This window comes from Dipodomys ordii, unplaced genomic scaffold, assembly GCF_000151885.1.
Source record: "Dipodomys ordii isolate 6190 unplaced genomic scaffold, Dord_2.0 Scaffold49, whole genome shotgun sequence".
In the NCBI taxonomy this organism is placed as follows: Eukaryota; Metazoa; Chordata; class Mammalia; order Rodentia; family Heteromyidae; genus Dipodomys; species Dipodomys ordii.
The window spans coordinates 4771179-4790523 of NW_012267265.1; the positions used below are offsets into that span (position 1 = coordinate 4771179).

Genomic DNA, 19345 nt, shown 5'->3' on the forward strand with positions numbered 1-19345 from the left:
GAACTCTGGGCCTGGGCGCTGTCCCTCAGCTCTTCAGCTCAAGGCTAGCGCTCTACCACTTGAGCCACAGCGCCACTTCCGGCTTTTTTCTTATGTGGTGCTGAGGAATCAAACCCAGGGCCTTGAGCATGCAAGGCAAGTGCTCTACCACTGAGCCACCTTCCCAGCCCCTGGAAAACTATTCTTTAAAAAATATTATTTAAGGGGCTGGGAAGGTGGCTCAGTGGTAGAATGCTTGCCCTGCATGAATGACCCTGGGTTCAATTCCTCAGCACCACATAAGCAAAAAAGAAAAAAGCCAGAAGTGGCACTGTGGCTCAAGTAGTAGAGCACTAGCCTTGAGCTGAAGAGCTGAGGGACAGCGCCCAGGCCCAGAGTTCAGGCCCCACGACCGCTATGGCTCAAGTGGTAGAGCACTAGCCTTGAGCTGAAGAGCTGAGGGACAGCACCCAGGCCCAGAGTTCAAGCCCCATGACCAACCAAAAAGAAAAAAAAAAGTACTATTTAAATGCGAAGAAACTAGTGGTTGCCTATGGCTGGGGGCCCTGAGTAATAGCCACTAATGGATACCAATTCCTTTTTGTAATGAAAATGTTCTAAAGGTATGGTGATTATACAAATCCATGAACATACTAAATGGCACCCAATTATACTTTTAAAGAAATGAATTCCACGGCATGTGAACGTATCTTAGCAAAACTATTATTTCAAAGCCAAATCATCTACATAAACATATCACACTTCACTCTCTACTAAAACATCATAAGACTGTCAGTATCCTAAAGGTGATCTTTTATTTTTTACTTTGTACTACTTCAATTACTCACATGAACTGTGAAACTTTCTGGTGTGAATAAAGAAAAAGAGTTTTGTGGTGTTGAGCTACATCCTCAACTCCCAAAATAACTCCTTTGACTTCGTTATGCAGTTTGCATCCTTGTGCATACAAGTACTGAGATAAAAATATATATGCCAAAAAATTTTAAAGCATCAGAAAACTATGCAACCTTCCCATCCTCAATTCAATACTATGCTAATAAGTAAATACAGTAGTACATCAGTTAGTGGAAGGGAAAATCCTTCACAAGTCAAAAGGCACAGAAACATTTTTCACGCTCTCTCTGCTAGTTAAGACCAGTCGAAGAATAATAAGTGTACTAAACAATAAAAACCAAAAGGTAAATTTCAAAAATAGGGCAAACATGTTCTCCTGAAATGCAATATGGAAAAATTTTAAACAAAACACAATTAAAATAATTCATCAGTGATCCACTACATTACTCTAGTAATGTAAAAAGCCAGATTACAGTTTTTGCCTGCCATCTAGTGTTGAGAAAAACTGCACAAAGGCATTCCTGGGAATTTTTTCCTTTATCTGAGCTCAACATAACAATTTAAAGATAATTTTGTCCTTCCCATTCATCAATCATCATGGCCTTTACATGGACGCAGTATTTTCTAGACAAATTTAAGCAGAATGGGAAAAAAAAGTTATTGACAAAAAATTGTGGAAAAACAAAAAAGGTTAGGTACTACTTCTACTCACATCCACAGTCATATTCTGATACTCTGAAGGCATGGGAGTCTGTGCTACCTCATCATCCAGCTGTCTCCAGTATCTTGTCATATCTAAAGCAGAGTGCATACATAATGGACATCTGTAGCCTCTGGAAGAGACATTTTCCACACATTAACCCATGTATACAAGAAGATGAAAGCTCTCTGACACATAACATCCAAGACACAATGTACATTATTACTCTACATCTCAAGATATTCTATTAGGAACCAAGGATTCTTCTAACCACAGAAGGTTTACATTAAGTCTTGTATCCTATGGTATTTTTTTAAACACTAAGTCTCTGTCCTCAGTTCTATAAAACAGAGGAATCAGTCCATATTCTTTGTGGAACATACTTCATATACTTAAAACTGCCAATTAAGCTATTCTTTGGCTATACAACCTCAAATTCTTAATATATTTATGAAAAGATAGTAATCCTAAAAATTATTCAAATCATATTATTTCCTTTCAAAAAATCTGCAGAAGTTCCTGTTAAGATTCTTCCTTGCAGAGCACAGGTAGCTCATGCCTATGATCCTGGCTACTCAGGAGGCTGAGACCTGAGGATCGAGGGTTCGGAAGCCAGCTCAGACAGGAAAGCCTGTCAATCTCTTATCCCAAATTAATCACAGAAAAAGCAGGAAATAAGGCTGTGGCTCAAGTTGTAGAGTGCTAGCCTTGAGCAAAATGGGCTTAGAGGCAGCTTCTACCCCCAGAGTTCAAGCCCCAAGACCAGCAAAAAAAAAAAAAAAAATCTTCCTCATCAACTTACAAAACAAAAACACATGTCTCCTCTTTCCTAACTACTTCTCATTGCATTTTAGTTCCAGTTTTGTTTGGGTTTTTTTTTTAACTGTATTTTTTTGTCTTTTCTTTTTTGGTACTGGGGATTGAACCCAGGACGCTGCACTTGCTAGGCAAGCGCTTTGCCACTGAGCTACATCCCAGCCCTTAGTTCCAGTTTTAAATCCAATATCACTCATTTAAAAAATTCTGGGCAACATTCCTGTGTATTTTTCACATCATCATGACTGTCTCTGGAGGTGATTGTACACCCCAGTATAGCTAAAACAAGAGAAATCAACCTCAAAAGCTATGAAAGTACATAAGGCATAACAAGAGAGACATGGGGACAGAAGTATAGTCCTTTATCCTCTAAAACGCCTCAGCCAGTTTACTATTCACATGCCTTCCCCTGCTCCTTATCAATCTCTGCCATGCCCAATATAGTGCAAACAGTAGTCAGGCCTCCCCACTCCCTCCCACCCCCAGCCACATATCTTACAATGAGCACTTTTTAATCCCATCAAACACTCACTCTTTCAACATTTCTTCATAACATGTTCTGAAAAAGAATAACATTATTTCAGTAAAACAAGAACCATCTCCACTATCTGCAAACATTTTATGAAACAAAAAGTTATTTTACCTATGTAAAAGATGTCCACATGGTAAGACATGAGCAACAACACGGGATGTGTGAATGTCCTAAACAGAAGAAAAAGTGGCAGTATTTGTATGAACATTATATAGGTATCCAAATGCTTTCAATTCAAGAAGGAAAAGTTCTAGAGAAAAATATTTAAAACTGACCTCCAAACATATTGGACAATTCTGCCGGGAAACATTTTCAATACACTATTTAAAAGACAATTTCAAATTAACAAAAGCATCAACAGATGAAAACATCAGCTATAACAACAGTATTAAGAAAAACAATAAAACCAACTCACTAAAAGTAATAACTGAACTGATATGTGCTTATTATATGTCAGAAAAAAACTACTTATTACATGTCTTTAATGTTCACACCATATTAGGCTTGAAAAATTACCTTATTTAACCTCAATAAATCTTTTTAGATTATCTTATCACAGAATTACAATACCCAAGATCCTGAGATAACAAGGTTAGGATTTTTCTTATTTGTGTTTTACTATAAAGGCCCTAAATTGTAGTACAAACTAATTAATAATGGTAACAGTAACAACACTTGGTATTTACTACATGCCATCTGGTACCTATTTAAAGCTCAATTCTGATAATCCTATGTGAAGTTGTACGATTACTTCATTTCAGATGACAAAAGGCCTCATGAAAGTGAGTAACTTACAAAGGCACACACTAGCAAGTATATCCAAGTAGCTAGAATTATAGGAGTAAGCACCTGTGTCCAGCTAAAACCAGTTTTTAATGAAAGCAGTTGAGAAGTCATAACCACTTACAAATAAAGAACAAAAAATAATAAAGAAACAACAAAATACAAATAAAATATGTATAGCTCTATAAAAATAGTTTAGTAAAGACAAGAAAACCTCAAATAAGTTGGGCACTGGTGGCTCACACCTGTAATCCTAGCTATTCAGGAGGCTGAGATCTGAGGATCATGATTTGAAGCCAACCCAGGCAGAAAACTCCATGAAATTCATTTCCAATTAGTCACAGAAAAAGCCAGAAGCAGTGCTGTGGCTCAAGTGGTAGAGTGCTAGCAAATAGGAACTCAAGAACAACACCCCAGAGTTCAAGCCCCAGCACTGGCAAAAAAAAAAAAAAAAAAAAAACCCTCAATATTAAATTTTAAGTCTGAATTGTAATCCCTTCTCTACTACATGAAAATCCCTTAGATTTACGACAAACCATTACTTCTCTAGTATTAGTTTCCTTATTTATAAAATGAAACAAAACTTATTTTATTTGACTATATTTCACACACACAAACACATCTCTGTAATTAAGATATATCTAAGCCGGGCACTGGTGGCTCACGCCTGTAATCCTAGCTACTCAGGAGGCTGAGATCTTAGGATCGCGGTTCAAAGCCAGCCCGGGCAGGAGAGACTGTGAGACTCCTATCTCCAATAAACCACCAGAAAACCAGAAGTGGTGCTGTAGCTCAAGTGGTAGAGCGCTCGCCTTGAGCTGAAGAGCTGAGGGACATCGCCCAGGCCAATAGTTCAAGCCCCACGACCGACAAAAACAAAAACAAACAAACAAAAAAAGATATATCTAAAAATGGATGGCATGATTGAGTTGACAAAATGCAAATAATGATGTGAAGATGCAATGAGTTGGGTTTTGGGATGTATGTACACACACACACACACACACACACACACACAACCTCTATTTTAGAAACCAGAACAACTTATTATCAAGTACAGAAATGAAGCCACTGCTACTAAGGAGGAAGGGAGTACTATATACTTCCTCCAGCTAAAGTAGAAAAATTCTCTCACCAGGAAACTACTTACTCTGTGAAGAGAAGAAAACCTATAGTGGCTGGGAAGGACCTAATGCCATGTGCTTCAAATTGCTAACTTCTGATGGTCATAAATTTACTGGTAAAAAAAAATAACATGCTCTGGGAGCTGGTGGCTCACACCTGTAATTCTAACTACTCAGGAAAGACTGAAATCTGAGAATCATGTCTCAAAGCCAACCCAAGCATGAAAGTCCATCAGGCTCTTATTACCAATTAACCACCAGAAAACTGGAAGTGAAGCTGTAGCTCAAAGTGGTAGAGCACTAGCCATAAGCAAAAGAGCTCAGGGACAGCACCTAGGCCCTGAGTTCAAGTCCCATAACTGACAAAAAAAAAAAAAAAAGATAACATGCACTAATGTCAGGAATAAAAGCCATGTTAAGAAACCAGGTCAATTTCCTGTGAATTAATTCAGAGAGGTCAATTTTAGAGAGATCTCTTCATATGTGTTATCAAAAGTACTTATTTTAGCCAGGCACCAGTGACTCAAGCCTTTAATCCTAGCCACTCAGGAGTCTGAAATCTGAGCATCATCATGGTTTAAAACCAGCCAAGTCAGGAAGGTCCCAGAGACTCTTATCTTCAATTAAGTGGAGCTGTGGCTCAAGTGGTAGAGCAATAGAGCTCAGGGACAGTGCCCAGGCCCTGAGTTCAAGCCCCATGACCAACTGGGGGAGGGCGGTACACATTTTAAGTGAAAGACATGCTCAAGCCAGTACTATTTAAGAACCTGATACTGGGCCAAAGCTCCAATATCAGAGTTCTGTCCCCAAACTCAGCCATCAATGCTGAGTGAAAGAAGGGTCTTGTGGCCCCAGTATTGGTACCAGGTGGGGCCCTAATCTGGCAACAGTCTCTGCAGGCACCTTAACACAAAGCTAGCTAACCAGAAGCCTGCTTTGACATCCTAGAGTGGGACGGACACCAATGACGGCCCATGGCCCCATGGCTAGTGTCCCCACATACGACATCCTCATGGCATGGCCAGAGAGAGCACACAGCTGGACCCAAAAACCTGCACACTGTGTTTCCAAGGTGATATCAAATGCACAGCATCCACACAAAATTATAGCCCATTACCACTGAACCTAATTCCTAATCTTAATATCCTCTAAAATCCCTGAACCCAAATGCAAAACATCAAGAGATCACAAAATTCATGAGCAATCAAGACAACACTCCACTCTCAAAACACAACAACTCAGGGAAGGACTTCAGTGAGAGTGTAGAAGAGATGGAGAACAAAAGAACCATTAAAGCAATGATGAGAGCACTGGCAGAGGAAATAAAAGAGCAGATCAAAAAACAAATAGCCAGGAGCCTATCCATCGTAATCCTAGCTACTCAGGAGGCTAAGATATGAGGATCACAGTTAAGACAGCTTAGGCAGGAAAGTCCAATAAACCACTAGAAAATTTTGGCCTGTGCCATGGAGACCTAGGGTTTCTCCTATTCTCATCCTGTAATGTTTTCAGGGTGTCTGCTTTGACTCCAAGGTCTTTGATCCATTTGGAGTTGATTCTGGTGCAGGGTGATATATAAGGATCTAGCTTTAATTGTCTACAAGTGATTAACCAATTTTGCCAGCACCATTTACTGAAGAGGCTGTCTTTCTTCCATTCTACTTTTTTTAGCTCCCTTATCAAAGATTAGGTGGCTATATGGTCTATGGGTTCATTTCTGGGTTTTCAATTCTATTGCATTGGTCCTGAGGTCTGTTCTTGTGCCAGTATCCAGAAACACAACTACTCAAGGAAAGGTTGGACAAATGGGATTGCATGAAATTGCAGTATCTGCATGGCAAAGGACAAAGCTAGCAAGATCAATAGAAAGCCCACAGATTGGGAGAAGATCTTCACTAGCCATACAATGGACAAGGGTCCCATATATACCTGGAACTCAAAAAATTAAATCCCCAACAATAAATCCTCAAAGAAACAACTGCCCAATAAATAAGTGGGCTAAAGACTTACATAGAAACTTCTCTGAAGAGGAAAGAAGGATGTCTATTAGACACATAAAGAAATGTTCAACCTCCCTGGTCATAAAAGAAATACAAATCAAAACAACATTGAGATAGCACCTCACCCCAGTTAGAATCAAGAACTCTAATTTAAACAACAGATGCTGGAGGGGATGTGGACAGAAGGGAACACTACTGCATTGTTGGTGGGAGTGTAAACTTGTTCAACCACTCTGGAAAGTACTATGGAGGTTCCTCAAAAGAATCCACATAGAGCTCCCCAATGACCCAGAAATCCCACTTTTGGGCATTTACCCAAATGATCACAAACAAGACCATACTAAAGCTACCAGTACAACTATGTTATTGCAGCATTATTTACCATAGCTAAGATATAGAACCAACCCAGATGCCCATCAGTAGATGAATGGATCCAGAAAATGTGGTATATATACACAATGGAATTCTATGCCTCCATCAGAAAGAATGACACTGCCCCATTTTTAGGAAAGACTTGGAAAAAATTATATTAAGTGAAGTAAGCCAGGCCCAAAGAAACATATGTCCCATGGTTTCCCTTATTTGCAATAACTAGTATATGCCTGAGACAAGCAGAAATGGTCAGATAAGTTGATGTTAGATGAAATTAACCCCAAGATAAGGACTCAAATGGTTTTTCTTTCTTACTATTGTTTCTAACATATTTATGATTTCTTTGTTGCTTTGTATGTCCCTCCCTCACATTATAACAAAGAAGAAGGCTTGCTAAGGCTTGATAAGAAATGTACTCATTACCTTGCTCCTGTAATTGTAACCCCTCTGTACTGCATTTTCACAATTTAAAAAAAAAAAAAACACTAGAAAACCAGAAGTAGAGCTGTGGCTCAAGCGGTAGAGTGCTTGCCTTGGGCTGAAGAACTGAGGGACAGTGCCCAGTCCCAGAGTTCAAGCCCCATGACTGACAAAAAAAAACAAAAACAAATAGAAGAATTCAAGGAAGAAATGACCAAGAAATTGCAAGGCATGGATTAGAAGATAGAAATATTACACACCTCAATGAAGGAAATGAAGGGTGAAATTAATACCTGAGAATTGACATCAATAAAGAGCTAGGAGAAGCCAGGCGCTGGTGGCCCACAACTGTAATCCTAGTGATTCAGGAGGCTGAGATCTAAGGATCGAGGTTCAAAACTAGCCTGGGCAAATAAAGTCCATGAGACTTTATCTCCAATTAACTATCAGAAAACCGAAAGTGATACTGTGGCTCAAGTGGTAGAGCACTAGCCTTGAGCTGAAGAGCCCAGGAACAACGCCCAGGCCGAGTTCAAGCCCCACAACCGACCAAAAAAAAGAAAGAGCTAGGAGACATAAAAAGCTCCATCTCCCCTTTGTAAAGCACAGTTGAAAGCATAGGCAATAGGACAAGTAAAGTGGAAAACAGGGTATCTGGAGTTGAGGATAAAGCAGAGGAATTAGAACAAAAGGTCAAAAAGCATGGAAAAAACACTCAGAACATACCAAAGGGACATTGAAGAATTTGCAGATTTAGCCAAAATATCAACTTTATGCATAATCTGGATAGCTGAAGAATTCAAAACTAAAGGCATTGAAAACCTATTTAACAAAGTAATAACAGAAAACTTCCCCAATCTCAAGAGAAAGAATCTCAACCACCTAACAGAAGCATACAGAACTCCTAGCAGACAGGATCTGAGGAGAAATAACTCTAGACACATTATAGTGAAAACCTTGGACAAGAAATTAATTTTAAATGCAGCAAAATCAAAGAAAGAACTTTATTACAATGAAAAGAAAATTAGAATTACTACAGATCTCTCCACACCAACTCTCAGTGCAAGGAGAGCCTGGAATGGTATTATTCAGGCTCTGAACAATACAATTGCCTACCCAAACTGGTATACCCAGTTAATATTCACAATTAACAGGGCAACTAAAACCTTTCATGAAAAACGAAATTAAGGAATTCATGAATACTAAATAAGCACTACAACAGATACTAAAGGGAAGCATACAATCTGAAGAATCAAAGTCAAGGAATCACAACATTGAACAAGTATCAGAAGACTAGTAAACACAAGAGGAAAAACAAGCATGCTATAGGGAAACAAAATGGCAAGAAACATGACATATCTTCCATCATAATATTAAACATCAAAGGGCTCAACTCACTAATGAAAAGATGTAGAGCAGCCAAGTGAATCCAAAAACAAAATCCAACCCTTTGTTGTCTCCAGATACAAGAAGCCCAAGAAATCAACCTCACCCAAAGCTAACAAACGAATAAAGAGCTAAGGAGAGACTTCTCTGAAGAAGAGGTAAGACTGGCAAAGAAACCAGGCACAGGAGGCTCAAGCCTGTAATCCTAGCTTCTCAGGGGGCTGAGATCTGAGGATTGTGGTTCGAAGCCATCCCAAGCAGAAAAGTCCCCATGAGATCTTATCTCTAATTAACCACTCAAAAACCTGAAGTGACACTGTGGCTCAAGTGGTAGAGCACCAGCCTTGAGCACAAAGAGGCTCAGGACAGCACCCAGGCTCTGACTTCAACTGACAAAAAATAAGAATGGCAAAGAAATACATGAGGAAATGCTCATGATCCCTGGTCATAAAGGAAATCAAAACAACTATAAGACTCCATCTCACTCCAGTTAGATTGGCTAACATTGAACAACAATGAGTGCTGGCAGAGATATGGGGGAAAAGGAACCCCATTGAACTGCTGATAGGAATGTAAACTAGCACAATCACAGCAGTCTAGAGATTCCTCAGAAAACTAAACACAGATCTTCTTCCCTACAATCCAGCCATACCACTCCTGGGCATCTACCTAGAACATTACAAGCCAGAATACCCATAAAGACACTTGCAATCCATGTTCAATCTATTCACAATAACCAAGTTTGGAAATAACCTATACCTTACATTAAATGAGTTGATCTAAAAAAATGTAGTACTTATACACAATGGAATTGTATACAGCCAGTAGAAATAATACTAGAACAAATTGTGTTAAGTGAAGTAAGCCAAGCTCAAAGAGACAAATGACATATTTTCTCTCGTACATGGAAGCTAGATCTAAAATACACTGGGACATAATCAATTCTACATGACTTTCGCATTTACACACAGTGAGACCAAAAGAGGAACACAAAGGTGCAATGCCTATATGCTTCTGATCATACAAAATAATATTTATTGAAATGAACTCTAGGAAATGAAAACAAGATGTTTTTTCTTTTTTCTCTTATTTTCTTTTCTTTTGTTGTTTGTTTATATGTCTTTTGGAGTATAAGGGAAGGTATAGAAATGGAGGGACACAGTGTGAACAAATGCAGCAACAGTACTCACTGTACACTACGTTGAAAATGAACTATACAACTTGTGGGTGGGCACAGGAGGGAAAAACTGGGAGAGAACAAGGAAAGGGGTAACACTGTCCAAAAAGAAATGTATTATTTACCTGACTTATGTAACTGTAACCCTCTGTATATCATCTTTGTAGTAACAATAAAAAAAATTTAAACTAGCACTTGTTTCTTTAATTTGTAACAAAGCCTTATTGACAGGTGCAAACAGCAAATCCTCTTTTGCAACCCAGAGCTCATTGTTGAGAATGAATATGATTCCTATATTAGTTGGCAATGCAGGGACAGGGGTGGGGGGTTGTTAATTCATACAGGTTGGCTCTGAGAATGAAGTCAAAGTAAAAACTAAACAAAAAAATATGCATATTTGCCAGGCACAGGTTACATCTGTAATCCTAGCTACTCTGAAGACTAAAATCTGAGAACTGTTGTTTGAACAAAACCAAACCCAATGGAAATCCATGAGACTCTTATCTCCTATTAATTAACAAAATGCCAGAATTAGCAGTGTGACTCAAGTGGTAGAATCCTGGCCTTGAGCAAAAAAAGCCAATCAAGAGCACAAGATCCTCAGTTTAAGCCCCAGTACCAGCACACACATTTCTACAAAGTAGGTTCAGGCACCAGTGGCAAATACCTCTAATCCTAGCTATTCAAGAGGCTGAGATGTTAAGATAATGGTTTGGAACCAGCCCAGGCAGTAAAGTCTGTGAAACTTCTTATCTCCAGTGAACCACCAAAAAGCAAGAAATAGAGCTAGAGAAATAGAGAAATAAGCTGGGTGCCAGTGGCTCACGCCTGTAATCCTAGCTACTCAGGAGGCTGAGACCTGAGGATCACGGTTCAAAACCAGCCCAGGCAGGAAACTCCGTGAGACTCTTATCTCCAATAAACCACTAGAAAACCGGCAGTGGTGCTGTGGCTCAAGCAGTAGAGCGCTCACCTTGAGCTGAAGAGCTGAGGGATATCGCCCAAGCCCAGAATTCAAGCCCCACGACTGACAAAAAAGAAAAAAAGAAATAGAGAAATAGAGAGCTAGCCTTCAGGGGGAAAAATATTAAAGAAGAGCATCCAGGCCCTGAGTTCAAACCCCACAAACACACACACACAAAAAAAGTGCATTTCCCTTTTAGGGTTCACTACACTAACATCTACATTAAAAGTCCCAACTTCCAATTTTACCTAAAATATCACTAGATCTGCTCATGGCTGTGAACTTGCTGCACTGTTTTCAAAAAATTATAATAAACTTATATAAACAAAGAGACATTGGGCACCAGTGGCTCACAGCTGTAATCCTACATACTCAGGAGGCTGAGATCTAAGGATCCCACTTCAAAGCCAGCCTGGGCAGGAAAGTCCATGAAACTCTTATTTCCAAAAATAAAACAGGTGGAGCACTAGCCTTGAGCTGAAGAACTCAGGGACAGCACCCAGGCCCAGAGTTCAATCCCTACAACTAACAAAAAAAAAAAAAAGAGGCTATTTACTCTTTGCCACGTATCTCTACCATGTATCTCTTTTTTTTTATTATTCTATCATGTATCTCTTTAACAACTTTTTATTTATCGATTTCTTTTGAAACAGAGTCTAATTAGGTAGCCCAAGTTGACCTTTAATTCAAAATCTTCCTACAATACCCTTCTTAATACTGGGAGTACAGATATGTAGTACCATATCAATCAAGTTTATTCTGCCATCAAGCCCAAACCTGTTTATAAAGCTAGACTTAATCTTTAGTCTCGAATAAATTCACAATGTGCTAGGCAAGTACCTTAAGCTAGGACTAAAATCTTTTTGAGCCCTATTCTTTTCCCCTAATTATCAAAACCTCTATGTTCCCTATTTATCTTAATTTCCCTCATCACATTACTATTTAGGCCAAGTACTATTTAATACTGTATTTAAGCAAGAACCTTTTATCTTTATCTTCCATTAAACCTAGTACAAATTATTTCAAATAATTTTTTTCTAATCAGTATCTGTCTCTCTGATTACCTCTCTGTCTGCCTCCCTCTGCTTGTCTGTACCTCCTTCCCTCTCTTCTTTTGCTCCCTTCCCTCCCTCCTTCTTTTCCCTCACTCCACTCAGACTCACTGTTGCCCTTAAATGGAATTTTCTATACTTAGCTGATTTATAACTCTCTACACAATCCCCTTCAATTTTCATTTTTATTGTTTTTAAATAATGAAAGAGAGCTTGGGATGATAAAATCCCTACATCCACCTTAAAAATAACTTTTCTTAATTAGGAACAGAAATGCAAAAACACAAAATGCCTTTTTTTCCCCACAAAAACGTCTTCATAAATGTCCTGCAAACAGTTTGCACTGCTCAGTATTTCTTCTCTTTTAAAGTTAATCTTTTTTTTTTTTTTTTTTTTGGTCCCAGTCATGGGGCCTGAACTCTGGGCCTGGGCGCTGTCCCTCAGCTCTTCAGCTCAAGGCTAGCGCTCTACCACTTGAGCCACAGCGCCACTTCCGGCTTTTTTCTTTTTGCTTATGTGGTGCTGAGGAATCGAACCCAGGGCCTCAGGCATGCAAGGCAAGCGCTCTACCACTGAGCCACCTTCCCAGCCCCTAAAGTTAATCTTAGAAGCATTACAAATGATAAGAATTCATAAATCAATTGGTAAGCTGTCAACATTATGCTAATAACATTCTTAAACTACAGAAACTATAAATCAAAGTTTTGAGGCATAAGCTTTACAATAGTTACTTCATACAGCATTTTCAAAAACTCAATTAATATAGTTGTACTAGGTAATATGTAAAAATAAGCACATTTCTCAAACATATTACAATTTAAGCTGGCTCTCAGAAACATTGTAATACCTTAAAAATTACACAAACTGAATTATATACCTTATGTTTTCCTTGAAGATTCATAGCTAAGCATAAGTTACATTTCAAACAGTGGAAAAAATCTTCTTTCGGACCAATCCTAATAAAACATGTGAAAGCCAGATGGTTAAATTCTTACTACAGTGATATTTGCTAATTTTACAATATCTAAATTCAGTTCAAGCACAAAAAAATTTCAAATCTTTGCTCATGTAACTGTAACCCCTCTGTACAGTATGTTCACAATAAAAAACTTAATTAAAAAAAAATTTCAAACCACAATGAAGAACTACCCTATTCAATGTCCCTCTAAAGCAAGCAGTGAAAACAAAATGGTATCTATTCTACTGAAGGGTTTTCCCCTATAAAAATGCATATAGAGAGGAAGAGGGGAAAAAAAGGGGGCAGTGCTGTAGTCCTTCATGAGTAATTCCTTTCCATGTATACTGTACTGTAACTTTTTTACTTAACAGTATATACTAAGGATAACTTTATATCTATCTATGTAAAACAATCCTTTTATTTTGTTCTGGTTCTGTGGCTTGAACTCAGGGTCTTGCACTCTTGACTTTTTCACTCATTCTGAGGCTCTATCATTTGAGTCACACCTCCACTTCCACCTTCTTTCTAGTTAATTGGAAACAAGTCTGGATTTGCCTGTTCAGACTAGCTTCAAACCTTGATCCTCAGATCTCAGGCTCCAGAGTGGCTAGAATTACAGACATGAACTACTAGTGCCCAGCCACTGTATTTTCTTTCTACCTCCACATTAATGTAATATGGATATATCATAATTTTAAAGATCCTTTTATTGATATGATCAACAATCTTGATAAATCATATTTTGATTACTTTTATAAGAATCCTAAACAGTGCCTGTGGCTCATGCCTGTAATGCTAGCTAATCAGGAGACTGAAATCTAAGGATCATGTTTTGAAACCAGCCTGGGACAGAAAGTCCATGAGACTCTTATCTCCAATAAACTACTTAGAAAAAGCAGAAAGTGGTCCTATGACTCAAGTGGTAGAGTGCTAGCCTTGAGCACAAATAGGCTCGGGGACAGCACCTAGGCCCTGCATTCAAGCCCCAAGACTGGTGGGGATAAAAAAAGATTTCTAAAAGTGAAACACATGAGTCAGAAGATATTGGATTGTGACACTGACAAACTACCAAAAGACTACCAATTTACATTCCTACTAATAGTGCACAACAGTATCCTTTTTCTCCATAATCTGGTTAACTCCAGTTATACATATGACAAATGAAATATGCTACTTCAATTTACATTTCCCAACTTCTAAGAAGGATATTCTCAAATACTTATAAATCACTTAAGATTTATTCTGTGGATTATGTTGATAAGCTCTGCCCAACTTTTTCCTGAGGTACTTATCTTTTTCCAAGGTAAAGAAAATCTTTATAGAGCCTGGATATTAAATATTTTTCATTTGTATGTTACACTTACTCTTCTTGCTAGTCATTTCTCTTTACTTATATAATGCTATTTTTTAATTCCTGTGTTCTAGCTCAAGACTCTGTGCATGGAACTCTTCTGACTCAGAGTAAGGAAGATTGGTTTCAGAAGCTATTGAAGGTGATAAAGCACAGCCCAGTGTTTGTGGCAATCTCTAATGACAATCATTCTGATCTTTAAGAATGAACATAGGATCAACAGTATATCTTCTTGCTCTGAGAAGACCATCATTAACCAGGATGGTTGTAGAAAGGAGATAGAGAAGATAGACCAATTGGAATAATACTAAGTATTGACTTATGCAGAGTGGTTGTTTAAGGTGGTTATATAGAGTTAAACTTTATAGAAAAGGTTAATAGGAAGATGGCCGGAAATAGCAGAAAAAAAATCTAGTCAATGTCCTGGTGTGTGTAGGGAAGAGGGAAATAAAGTAAGGAGCGCTGAGTAGATATACACACATAAATAAATTTAAAAATTAAACATCAAAGCAGGGTGCCGGTGGCTCATGCCTGTAATCCTAGCTACGCAGGAGGTTGAGATCTGAGGATCGTGGTTCAAAGCCAGCCCAGGCAGGAAAGTCTGTGAGACTCTTATCTCCAATAAACCACTAGAAAAGCGGAAGTGGCACAGTAGCTCACGCAGTAGAGCGCTCGCCTTGAGCTGAAGAGTGCAGGGACAGCGCCCAGGCCCAAAGTTCAAGCCCCACAACCGACAAAAAAAAAAAAAAAATTAAACATCAATACAAATTGAAATGGGAGAATGTCTATGCTAGAAAGTAGAAGTTAGGAAAGTAACTGGCTGTTGCTGACCGGTTTACAAAAAAGACAGCCATAATTAAATGAAGAAAACAACCAATTAAGCAAAAACAGTAAAATACGCATTTTTTTTTATTTTTCTTCTATGTGTTCATGTGTAAAAGAGTTCTCTGCAGTGTGCAAGAGGCTGCTTTAAATGATGTGAGGGCTTTGCTTACATAGAGCATGGGGAAGCCCCTAAAAGTTCTAGCTATAGCTGATGGTAGGAGACTCCAGAAAGGCTAAAGTCTCTCTCCATAGACTGACAAATGATGAGTCCCAAGGCTGTTTCCTGCAGGGATCTGGAGTGGCTACCTCAAATGGCAGAATGTGCCAGGCTTTTTGAGGTGCCACCTTACTTTCCTCTGCTGTGAAAACTACAGCCACCAGCCCAGGTACAGCTTTGCGGCAAGTCCCACAATTGCCCCTGGCTTTCTGAGACAAAACAGTTCTTTCTGAAGTAGGACCTACAGCCACTACCCAGGCCATCTGCTATCTGGTTGGGCAGAAATCCCAATCCTCCATGTCCCCATACTGCCTCTCCGCTTCTCCAGTCTCTGGCTTCTATGCTAGCCACACAGCCTTCTGTTGCTGACATTTTCCTGCTGGTCCCTGTTGGCAACTCTGCCCTACACACACATACTGCTTCTTTGTAGCCATTTCTAGTTTTCCTTGAACATAGTTTATCTCTAATGGTAAATAAATAAGAATAGCTGGAAATTTTAAACAAAATAAGATGTAAATGTAAAGAGGCGAGGGACACTCTGGAGTTTATCTACCTACTTGCAATTGACATTCTGTACCAGATCATTCTTATGGAAAGGAACTATCCTTACATAACTTAGGGCTGTATGTGTGTTGATCTTAAGGCTTGAACTCAGGGCCCAGGTGCTATCCCTGAGCTTTTTTGCTAGCACTCTACACTTGAGCCATAGCTCCACTTCCAACTTTTTTGGTAGTTAACTGGAGAGAAGAGTCTCATTGACCTTCCTGCCCCACAAGCCTCAGAGTAGCTAGCATTATAGGTATAGGCCACCAGCACCTACCTAATCTTAAAACTTTGAACAGCTCTTAAGACTTTTAAAAGGACCCTCAGCCTCTATCCAGTAAATGCTAGTGTTCAGATATTGCCAACTATTTTTTGGATTCTAATGCACATGGTGAAACTGATCAGGTTACAATTTTTATATGAAGATATACTAGATGAATAGTCTCACTCAAGACAGGAAATGGGGCAAAGAGTATATTCTTCAGTGGCAGAGTACTTGTCTAACATCCCATAATTAGAGAGAGAGGGAGGTGAGTGAGGGAAAGGGACAATAATATACTCTTCCCCCCCCCCAGTCCTAGGGCTTGAATTCAGGGCCTGGGCACTGTCCCTGAGCTTGCTCAAAGCTAGCACTCTATCACTTGAGCCACAGCGCCACTTCTGGCTTTTTTTTTTTCTGTTTATGTGGTACTTGGGAATGGAAACCAGAGCTTCATGCATGCTAGGCAAGCACTCTACCACTAAGCTACATTCCCAGCCCTTACTCTTAGGAACAAAAAGAAACCATGGTATCTTCTTCTAGTTACTCATTTAACAAGAAAGCTACAAATCATAGTAGAAATGACTTCATGTTATAGTTTCTAACTATAGTAACTTAGACTACCTCATTTTGTTAAGATGTGTGAAAATATTTCCACCAACATTTACTTAATATAGCTTGCAAGTGATCAAATATTAAAGAAAGCTATGTACATAAAAGCATTTAGAAGCAAGCAATAAAAAAATGACAAAGTTCAAATAAAATGTTTTGCAATTGTGGCACAAAGATCCATATTTTATATGGATATAAATAGATTTTATATCACAAAGTTAAGCGTATTTTATATTCCAAGTGCATTTTGTATTTACTACAAAAGCAGGCATGAGAAATATTTTAAGAACAATGTAACATATATAGAGATACAGATATTAAAATAGTGCATAAGACACTTAAAATGAATGCATTATCAGATGTAAAGCTTATTCTAATAAAGTTGATTTTTTTTAATATTATTGCTCAGGTACATGAGAAGTTATTAGAACATTGTATATACAGTACCTACAAATTCCACAGTTTTCACAATGATACTGCTTCTTATCTTTGTCAAACAGATGGCATATACTGCAATAATATTCTCCAAATAATGTGCTACATTCTTCACAAGTCTGTTGGGCCTAAAAAGGACACAGTTTTTAAAGGTTGGAATAACTTTACCAAAATACTTTTAATATTTGAATATCCAGAACTAATGTTAAAGTAAACTTTCACTGTTTTTACAAGTTTTTAAACATTTACAAAGTTATTCCTTACTTTACAAGTTAGGTTCTCCGTTGAAACTTCTAATAATTTGTTTTCAATCCATATTAATAAAAATGTTTTCAGAAGAAACCGAACTAGAGATGTGACTCAAGTGATAGAACACCATCAGAGCAAGCAAGGTGACTAAGAGCACACACACAAAAAAGAAGAAAGGATATGTCATAAAACCTTACATGTTGAATTTTTTCACAGTTGATACACTGCACTTCCTTTACTTTAAAACGATCTAGCTGATGATCTTCATTGTTATCATGACACAACCGGCAAGTATAAAGCTTGTCACAACAAGGAGCCTATAACACCAAAGGAGGAAGAAAGACATTAGAAGCAAGAGAAGACACGTCAACTGTGCAAAAAGAAAACAACTTCTTTCTGGAATAGCTACAGATTTCCATCAATGGATCAGTTGCTATATGTCACTATTGTTGTATTTGATGTTTACTAGTCCCTTCAACATCTATATGTTTGGATGACATAAAGCACCATCTTAAAATAGGAGAATTAAGGCTAGAAATTCCTCAACTGAAAACTAATCCCACAATAAGCTAATCTCACTTTCAGACTATCTAGTAAGCAACCCCTTCTTACACATAACTAAATAAATTTACATAGCTCAACCTCTTAACATAAGTCATTTCAGTAGTACTTAATCAACAACTAAATAAAAGACAGCATTTTTTGAGAATGACAAAAATGCCAGTTGTCCACCAAAATTTGTTCTCTCCTCAGTACCACGATTGTCCAGCTACACTACAGCTGCTCTAACAACATGGCAAAATAATACAATGGAAAAAGCTGGTCCTTAGAATGGCTATGTAGAATGATGACCCAACATCAATCTGGATCAATCACTTTGGAATTACTAAGTAGGTAGAAATAAGCTATTTTTCATACATTTTTTATTATCTATCTTTAAGAAGTTGTATAAAAGCCAGGCACCAGTGGCTCACGCCTCTAATCATAGCTACTCTAGAGGCTGAGGATTGTACTTGCATTGTCAGCTGGGCTGAAAAATCCCAGTGAACGCATATCTCCAATTAACCACCAGAAAAGTGGTGCTGTAGCTCAAAATAGTAGAGTGGTATCCTTGAGCAAAAGAGCTCAAGAACAGCACCAGGCCATGATAGGAGTTTCTATTTAACAAGCAGTTTATGAATACAATATATCTTGATCAGTATCACCCCTTGCAACATTCTCACCCATTCCTCCAAACTCACTACTTCTCTCAATTTTCTTACTTTTGTATGATTTACCTTGAATTCTTGACTATCTCTCCCTCCTTTCTCCACTTCATTTGTCCACCCCTCTCCTTGACCCCACCCCACCTCTTTCATATACCCATTTCCTGACATTTACTTTGTTGAATTTTGACTTTGCCTTTTTAAGGAATTACAGTATTTGAGACTTAAATTTCAGTTAATATACTATATATTCTTGCATACCACCCAATGTATTTACTTATACGTTTACAAGCTAATTCTAGCTTCCATACATGCATCCTTTGTCTTTCTGGCCCTAAATTACTTCACATAACATAATTTTTTACAGGTCTTTTCATTTCTTTTTTTTTTAATTTAATTTTGTTTTATTTGTGAACATACTGTACAGAGGGGTTATAATTGCATGGGCAGGATAATGCATACATTTCTTACCAAGCATTGCATCCTCCTCCTTTGTTTACCCTTCACATCCCTTCCCAGCCTCCCCCCTCC

At 38.3% G+C, this 19345-nt stretch overlaps 1 protein-coding gene across 2 annotated transcripts in view; it reads right to left on the reverse strand.

Annotated features, from left to right (window-relative positions):
* Nucleotides 1-19345, reverse strand: part of Rchy1 (ring finger and CHY zinc finger domain containing 1, E3 ubiquitin protein ligase) — a 27179-nt gene that overhangs the window by 2774 nt on the left and 5060 nt on the right. Inside the window, exons 2-8 of one of the 2 annotated variants that reach the window (XM_013020238.1) lie at nt 17807-17926; nt 17373-17488; nt 13038-13116; nt 3158-3202; nt 2994-3052; nt 2883-2909; nt 1595-1667 (exon numbers count right to left, since the gene is read on the reverse strand). In XM_013020238.1, the coding sequence (XP_012875692.1) occupies nt 1595-1667; nt 2883-2909; nt 2994-3052; nt 3158-3202; nt 13038-13116; nt 17373-17488; nt 17807-17926 (519 nt within the window). Of the gene's footprint in view, nt 1-1546; nt 1668-2882; nt 2910-2993; nt 3053-3157; nt 3203-13037; nt 13117-17372; nt 17489-17806; nt 17927-19345 lie in introns of both variants that reach the window. The other variant, XM_013020237.1, reaches the window with a different exon arrangement.